This window comes from Myotis brandtii, unplaced genomic scaffold (genome assembly GCF_000412655.1).
Source record: "Myotis brandtii unplaced genomic scaffold, ASM41265v1 scaffold131, whole genome shotgun sequence".
In the NCBI taxonomy this organism is placed as follows: domain Eukaryota; kingdom Metazoa; phylum Chordata; class Mammalia; order Chiroptera; family Vespertilionidae; genus Myotis; species Myotis brandtii.
Genome location: NW_005354632.1, coordinates 4,738,191 through 4,746,894, shown reverse-complemented (window position 1 = coordinate 4,746,894; position 8,704 = coordinate 4,738,191). Strand labels below are relative to the sequence as shown.

Here is an 8,704-nt window from a genome sequence, read left to right as displayed (position 1 = left end):
CATTCATTTAATCTCTTGTTCTGGATTTATTATTTTTTTCCACAAGGAAAAAGGATTTAATTCTACAAATTTACAAGTCAAGACAAAATAGAAACAAAATGTGGAAAACGAGGCCAGCAATTCAACTGGAGGCCACATCACCGCAGCCCGGGCCGCAGCAGCCCGTCATCCGGGCAGGACCGGGTCTGACCCACAGGCTCCCACTGCTCCCTCTGCTGCTCCCGCAGCCTGCGCTCCCACTCCCGCTCCCTTTCCAGCTGCTCCAGGCCGTCCCTCTCTCTCCTGGATGCCCTCTCGCCATCTCCAGGGGGCTCTGCCTCTCCCACTCCCGGGAGCCAGCGTCATCCTGCTCCTCTCGCTGCCACTTCCGGCGCCTGTGCTCTCTCTCCTCCTTCACTCAGGCGTGCTTGCCCCCTTCAGCATTGCAATAATCAAAGGATCATAATTTTTTTTGAGAACTATCAATGATCTCACTCTTCAAGTAAAAGATTATTGAAAACATTAAGTGACTGCCCCAATTAGAAAAACAAATGAATACCTTAAAAATGTGTAAAAAAAGGGTAGCTGCTCATTTAAACATGTACTTTCAAAAAATTATTCTTGTGCCTAATTCGGACAAGTTAGTCAGAGAAACTGGCAAAAAAAAAAAAAAAAGCTATACATGAATATGTCTCCATTTAAGTTCATGCTCTCAAGCTAGTTTAAAGAAAAAAGTCTAATCAGGGTTTCCAGAGTTTGAGGAGTCCATCCTCACTGTAGGTAGCAATCAGGTTCTGATGAGGATGATGGGCAGCACCAGTCACATCTTCTCATGGACTGTCAGGGTTCTCTCCAGTTTGCCAGTGACGGTGCTAAAACAGTAGAGCACGAAGTCCTCTCCCACACAGTAAATCCATTCGCCACGGGGAGAGAGGACGCAGCAAACACAGTCACCACCTTCTCTCTTACCAGAGCTGAAGCTGCTGACAGTCTGCCCCCGCATGTTCATGATGACCACTGGGTTTGATCTGTTGCACACCACAAAGTGCTCTGGGTTCTTAGGAAGCAGCGTCACACTGTTGACAGTGATGTCTGTCCCCGCAGTGCTGCCCAGGGATTTAAAGGTGTTTGAACATTCTGTGGTCTTCATACTCCACCTTCTCTCTTACCAGAGCTGAAGCTGCTGACAGTCTGCCCCCGCATGTTCATGATGACCACTGGGTTTGATCTGTTGCACACCACAAAGTGCTCTGGGTTCTTAGGAAGCAGCGTCACACTGTTGACAGTGATGTCTGTCCCTGCAGTGCTGCCCAGGGATTTAAAGGTGTTTGAACCTTCTGTGGTCTTCATACTCCCTATCTTTACAGTGCCATCAGAGGACACACTGATAATATAGTGTCCATCCTGTGTAAATGTTGCTTCATTAACAAAGGAAGAATGGCCATGAAATTCCTTCAGGTCCTGTGGATGCATTTCCATCCCTCCCAGACTTTAAGCCGTGAATCCTAATGGTCTGGTCAAAAGAGGCACTAAGGGTCTGGCTGCTGTCCTTAGAAAAGCTTAGACAGGTGACACCTTTACTGTGTGCCCTTTCAGATCTCCTCAGACACTGTCCGCTCTGAATTCTCCAGACCTTGATTTTTCCATCTTGAGCCCCAGTTGCTAACATTTCTGTATCTCTGCTGAAACACACGCAGAGAACAGCATCATCCATCATCATGAAGTTATCCTGGGCCTGGTACTTACGATCCGTGCTGATTTTTCCAGTTGTGAAGTTCCATACTTCAATGAATCCATCAACAGACCCAGTGACCAAATACTGACCATCTGGAGAAGATGGAGCACACTCCACATGTGATTTCTGACCAAACTTAATATGCCTGCTTAGCTGTGTAGGAAACTTTTCTTCTTCCACATCTTTGACAGCTGCTTTGCCTCGGAGCAAATCTATGGCCATCTATGGTCTATATGATCTAGAACCTTCAGCATGGAGTCTCTGGCCTCGCTGATCTGATCCATCACCAGCTTACACCTCTGCATGTTCCCCTGGATGAGTTCGTCGATGCGGTGCAGGTCCTCGTCCGTCGCCGCTTTCTTCTTGGGGATGATCCCTTCCTGGAGGGTGGTGAGCCTTTCATAAACGTCGTGCTCTAGATTCGTCCGCTGTAGCAACTGGGCAGCACAGAGGTGGACTTTCCAGCCTTGGGCACGACAGGACACTCCCTTTTGGCTGGCGATTTCCTGCAGCATGGCTTTCTTCTCCTCTTTAACCTGGACGTCACTGTATCGCTGAAAGTGGTGGTAAGCAGCTTTCCTGGGGTTCCGATAGTGACGGAGCAAAGTAATGGGAGGTACTGGAACGGGACAGGAACAGACGGTCTATTGTCACTTCGAGTCTCCATGGCCACAGGGTTTGGAGAGGCCCGATGTCCTGAAACGGGAATCAGGCTGCTCCTCTCTGTGGGGTCATCGGGCTGGATCCTAGAAGTGTGTGTGGTCTGCTGAGGCACCACCTTAGCAACTGGGATGTTTGAGGTGGTCACAGCAGTAGCATGGGATGAATGGGAGGGCACTGTCATGGTAACAATTGTACTCGTGGGGGCTTGTGTGTGTGACATAGATCCGGCTGTGGTTGCTGAAGAGATTGTGTTGGTCGCCAAAATAGGTGCCACTGTCGCCGCAGCCACTGGGGTGCCCGTGCTGAAGATTGTTTTCTGAGCCATGGTGTGAAGCTGCTGCTTTGGTGTCCCTAAGGCAGGGTGCGAGGGCAGTGTGATTCCTGTTGCTGCATCCCGTGACTGGGGTGGGGGGGGGCCGCTGAATGCTGATGGCCGCAGATGGTGGGTGCTGGATAGACAAAGCTGGCCGACTCAGTGCTGAATCAGTAGCATGTGCTGCTGTTGTAGTAATGACTGGAGACTGAGCTCTGCTGGCTGAGACAGTTGCTACCATGGCAGGAGGGATGGTATTAGAAGTCGTCACAGGTGGACGAGACTGGACTGGCTGGTGAATGATGTGCCGGACTGCTGGTGGAGTTGCTGCAGCATTTGGCAACTGGGAAGTCGGCCTCAGGACTGTGGTTACTTTAGAACTAGACTGCAGAGCAGCAGCTGCTGCACCTCGAGGTAAATGAGAAGCTCCAATGTGTAGGGGGGGCCCAGGAGCACTGCTGGGGATAATGGGCATCTGCACATTGGTGGTCATGATGTGATGCAGGTTACTGGGATGGCCCTGTTGGCCACTGATTGTTGCCACGGGAATGGCTGAGGCCTGCGGGAGGCTGCTTTCCATGGTAACTGTGACCTGCCCTGAGGCCTTGGGGGGCAGTGACAAGGTAGAAGGTGGAGCAGGAGCAATGGGGCGGCTCCGCATCGTGGGCTTCGGAGGCGGCTTCATAAGTCCCTCCGAAAATGAGAGTGGCACTGCAGGCGTCAGCTGTGCTGGTGGGGCTGTCACAGTGACAGGGGTGCCCGATGCGACAGCATGGTGTGTCGACAGCATCTGCACCTGTGGGTAGGGCCTCACCACAACGGCTCTTGCTTCTCTTCACGGGCCTGGAGGGAACTGCTGGAACCCATGTGCTCCCTGGCAGTGACTTCAGCATCTCGAGTAGATTCATCGTTGACTGTAGCTGCTGGGTTTATCAGTCCTGCAGAACCACTGCTGGCGATCTGAGAAGGAGCCTGGCTTAGCCCAGTGGAAGGAGTTCCTAACCGAGGAAACTGTTGAGAACTCATTTCCACTTGGGCGCTGCACCGAGTGGTCGCCGCGTCTCCTCGAGCTCCTTCCCCTGCACTCGCAGCTCGGGGGCCCACGTCCTCGGCTCCAGACCCTCCGATGCCACTAGTTTGATCTTTTCTATGCGAAGGAATCGCTGAGCTAAAGCCAGCCCTAGTTTGATCTTTTAATTCATCCTTCGGGGGAGCAATGCCCATGGCATGAAGATTGGCCAGGCCCACCATGTTGGCATTGCCAATGAGCCCTGGCTTCAGTGCCAGCTGGGCTTGGATGGGGGCTTGTAGTTCAGCTGCTTTCCTTGCCTTCTCCATGGCATCATTCATGAAAGTGGCGGCCTGGGAGGGGTGATAGTGCTGCCAATTGGAAGTCGCTCTGGTTGGGAGGAAGAAGGAGTCTTTGGCTGAGCTGTAGGGGGGCTCATGCAACTCAGTTGTTTCTTCCTCTCCTCGATTTGTCGAGTTGCTGCCTCCATCATCTGTTTGACCTGGAGCTTGGTCAGCATGCCCGGGCTCTCTGAAGGAGGCCCAGGGATCACTTCTGGCTCCTCGTCTACCTCCTCAACACGGGGTATCCGTTGCTTCTTCCATCCTGAGGATTCCTTGGCGATCTCAGACTCATCACCAAACACGTCCTTTAGCTCTCGTTTTCTGCTCCCGTCACTGCTAGACTTGGAATGTCTAGAACGTGGGCCTTCCCCTACAGCCTCAAACAGTTTGTCCACGAATCGGAGAGTAGAATCATCAAGAAAAGGCTTCAGATGGTCAGCTGCTTTCTCCTTGTCCATGCCCTTCCCCACACAGTTCAGCGCTGCTGTGACCACTGTGGGCTCTGAGAAACCTAGTACCCTCTTCACTGTCTTCCCCATCCATGGTTTTAGCTCCTCCAGCTCCCTCTTGGACAGCGCCATTCTTCCGGAAAAGGAGGACAGCTCAGAGGGAGTTCTATCCCGCACCTCACCAACCTCAGCCCCTGAGACGGAGCCCGAAGGTTACCGATCGATCGGAATGTTTTAAGCGCTTTATCTCTGCCTTCTCCTCTTGCTCCTGCCGTCACTTCTTTTCCTGGAGAATCTCATGTAAGGTCTTCAGTTTCCAAGAGTCCTTTTCATCAGGCAGTGGAGTGAAGCCACGCTGCGCGGACACCACCGCCTTCGCTGGTCCGGAGCCTGAAGAGAAACTGCTCCCTGAGTGTGCCCGGAGCCTGGTTTTGTCCTGCGTCGGCGCAGGATGATGACTTATTCTCCAGGTTTTGGCTGGAGAATAGGGCCCTGTGTGTCACTTCCGGCTTTGGCGTTCTGATGACACAGACGGTGGGGCCAGTAGGGGGCGCCCCGCCCAGTTGTCCCTTGTGGCCTGTTCGCCTCTTGCCCCAGCACACGTCCCTGGTGCCCCTAGGTGGCTCTTCCCCTGCAGTGCGGACAGGAGCCCGCTGCTCCTTACCCAGAGCAAGGCCACCCAGCCAGGTGGTCAGTGGTTAGAGCGCAGTGCTCTGTCCAGGACGGGGAGGGCTGGGCGTGTGGTGATTGCGGGTTGGATTCTGGGTCGGTTGGGGGCGTGCAGGAGGCAGCCAGTGGTTCAGTCCCACATCAATGTTTCTCTCCCTTCCTCTCTTCAAAAATCAATTTAAAAATAGGGTGGGGTTGGGGGGGCAGCCCTAGCTGGTTTGACTCAGTGGATAGAGCATCGGCCTGTGGACTGGGAACAGACGGTCTATTGTCACTTCGAGTCTCCATGGCCACAGGGTTTGGAGAGGCCCGATGTCCTGAAACGGGAATCAGGCTGCTCCTCTCTGTGGGGTCATCGGGCTGGATCCTAGAAGTGTGTGTGGTCTGCTGAGGCACCACCTTAGCAACTGGGATGTTTGAGGTGGTCACAGCAGTAGCATGGGATGAATGGGAGGGCACTGTCATGGTAACAATTGTACTCGTGGGGGCTTGTGTGTGTGACACAGATCCTAAAAAGGGAGAAAAAAGGAAAATTCTTCAACAATTGCCTCTCTGAACATTATAGATTCTCAAAAACCTGAGACAAGCTCTCGGGAAAAGTTAAGATAATTTTCATAGCCTACTCTTTCAGCGAGGAGTGAAAATGAACTGGGCAGAAAGCAAGAGCAGGGCTGCTGACTCACCGGCTGTGGTTGCTGAAGAGATTGTGTTGGTCGCCAAAATAGGTGCCACTGTCGCCGCAGCCACTGGGGTGCCCGTGCTGAAGATTGTTTTCTGAGCCATGGTGTGAAGCTGCTGCTTTGGTGTCCCTAAGGCAGGGTGCGAGGGCAGTGTGATTCCTGTTGCTGCATCCCGTGACTGGGGTGGGGGGGGGGGGCTGAATGCTGATGGCCGCAGATGGTGGGTGCTGGATAGACAAAGCTGGCCGACTCAGTGCTGAATCAGTAGCATGTGCTGCTGTTGTAGTAATGACTGGAGACTGAGCTCTGCTGGCTGAGACAGTTGCTACCATGGCAGGAGGGATGGTATTAGAAGTCGTCACAGGTGGACGAGACTGGACTGGCTGGTGAATGATGTGCTGGACTGCTGGTGGAGTTGCTGCAGCATTTGGCAACTGGGAAGTCGGCCTCAGGACTGTGGTTACTTTAGAACTAGACAGCAGAGCAGCAGCTGCTGCACCTCGAGGTAAATGAGAAGCTCCAATGTGTAGGGGGGGCCCAGGAGCACTGCTGGGGATAATGGGCATCTGCACATTGGTGGTCATGATGTGATGCAGGTTACTGGGATGGCCCTGTTGGCCACTGATTGTTGCCACGGGAATGGCTGAGGCCTGCGGGAGGCTGCTCTCCATGGTAACTGTGACCTGCCCTGGGGCCTTGGGGGGCAGTGACAAGGTAGAAGGTGGAGCAGGAGCAATGGGGCGGCTCGGCATCGTGGGCTTCGGAGGCGGCTTCATAAGTCCCTCCGAAAATGAGAGTGGCACTGCAGGCGTCAGCTGTGCTGGTGGGGCTGTCACAGTGACAGGGGTGCCCGATGCGACAGCATGGTGTGTCGACAGCATCTGCACCTGTGGGTAGGGCCTCACCACAACGGGCTCTTGCTTCTCTTCACGGGCCTGGAGGGAGCTGCTGGAACCCACGTGCTCCCTGGCAGTGACTTCAGCATCTCGAGTAGATTCATCGTTGACTGTAGCTGCTGGGTTTATCAGTCCTGCAGAACCACTGCTGGCGATCTGCGAAGGAGCCTGGCTTAGCCCAGTGGAAGGAGTTCCTAACCGAGGAAACTGTTGAGAACTCATTTCCACTTGGGCGCTGCACCGAGTGGTCGCCGCGTCTCCTCGAGCTCCTTCCCCTGCACTCGCAGCTCGGGGGCCCACGTCCTCGGCTCCAGACCCTCCGATGCCACTAGTTTGATCTTTTCTATGCGAAGGAATCGCTGAGCTAAAGCCAGCCCTAGTTTGATCTTTTAATTCATCCTTCGGGGGAGCAATGCCCATGGCATGAAGATTGGCCAGGCCCACCATATTGGCATTGCCAATGAGCCCTGGCTTCAGTGCCAGCTGGGCTTGGATGGGGGCTTGTAGTTCAGCTGCTTTCCTTGCCTTCTCCATGGCATCATTCATGAAAGTGGCGGCCTGGGAGGGGTGATAGTGCTGCCAATTGGAAGTGGCTCTGGTTGGGAGGAAGAAGGAGTCTTTGGCTGAGCTGTAGGGGGGCTCATGCAACTCAGTTGTTTCTTCCTCTCCTCGATTTGTCGAGTTGCTGCCTCCATCATCTGTTTGACCTGGAGCTTGGTCAGCATGCCCGGGCTCTCTGAAGGAGGCCCAGGGATCACTTCTGGCTCCTCGTCTACCTCCTCAACACGGGGTATCCGTTGCTTCTTCCATCCTGAGGATTCCTTGGCGATCTCAGACTCATCACCAAACACGTCCTTTAGCTCTCGTTTTCTGCTCCCGTCACTGCTAGACTTGGAATGTCTAGAACGTGGGCCTTCCCCTACAGCCTCAAACAGTTTGTCCACGAATCGGAGAGTAGAATCATCAAGAAAAGGCTTCAGATGGTCAGCTGCTTTCTCCTTGTCCATGCCCTTCCCCACACAGTTCAGCGCTGCTGTGACCACTGTGGGCTCTGAGAAACCTAGTACCCTCTTCACCGTCTTCCCCATCCATGGTTTTAGCTCCTCCAGCTCCCTCTTGGACAGCGCCATTCTTCCGGAAAAGGAGGACAGCTCAGAGGGAGTTCTATCCCGCACCTCACCAACCTCAGCCCCTGAGACGGAGCCCGAAGGTTACCGATCGATCGGAATGTTTTAAGCGCTTTATCTCTGCCTTCTCCTCTTGCTCCTGCCGTCACTTCTTTTCCTGGAGAATCTCATGTAAGGTCTTCAGTTTCCAAGAGTCCTTTTCATCAGGCAGTGGAGTGAAGCCACGCTGCGCGGACACCACCGCCTTCGCTGGTCCGGAGCCTGAAGAGAAACTGCGCCCTGTGTGTGCCCGGAGCCTGGTTTTGTCCTGCGTCGGCGCAGGATGATGACGTATTCTCCAGGTTTTGGCTAGAGAATAGGGCCCTGTGTGTCACTTCCGGCTTTTGCGTTCTGATGACACAGACGGTAGGGCCAGTAGGGGGCGCCCTGCCCAGTTGTCCCTTGCGTCCTGTTCGCGTCTTGCCCCGGGCACTGGTCCCTGGCGCCCCCTGGCGGCTCTTCCCCTGCAGTGCGGACCATAGCCCGCTGCTCCTTACACAGAGCAAGGCCGCCCAGCCAGGTGGTCAGTGGCTAGAGCGCAGTGCTCTGTCCGGGGTCTGGGCTTGTGGTGATTGCGGGTTGGATTCTGGGTCGGTTGGGGCTGTACAATCTCTCCCCTGAGGCCAGGCTCCGGTGCTGAGCCCTAAGCTGGCTTGAGAGGCAGACCCATGTCCACACACGTCATGGCCCCCACTCCACCCTCCCGTCAATGACATACACTGCAGCTCGTCTTTCTGCGTCACATAAGCGATTGCCTTCTGAACCGGAAATGCCTTCATCCAGTTGCTCAACCTTCAACAA

General features: G+C 54.2%; 1 protein-coding gene and 2 pseudogenes across 1 annotated transcript in view; all 3 read right to left on the bottom strand.

Annotated features, from left to right (window-relative positions):
- Nucleotides 1-4,704, bottom strand: part of LOC102244390 (U4/U6 small nuclear ribonucleoprotein Prp3-like) — a 7,336-nt gene extending 2,632 nt beyond the window's left edge. The window contains 2 exon segments of the mRNA XM_014534629.1: nt 3,942-4,063; nt 4,066-4,704. Coding sequence (XP_014390115.1) covers nt 3,942-4,063; nt 4,066-4,624 — 681 coding nt within the window. The 5' untranslated portion in view covers nt 4,625-4,704.
- On the bottom strand, nt 79-2,011 carry LOC106725037 (annotated as a pseudogene).
- A 1,136-nt stretch (nt 4,705-5,840) lies between the features above and the next one.
- LOC102238628 lies at nt 5,841-7,867 on the bottom strand (annotated as a pseudogene).
- Nucleotides 7,868-8,704: the final 837 nt, after the last annotated feature.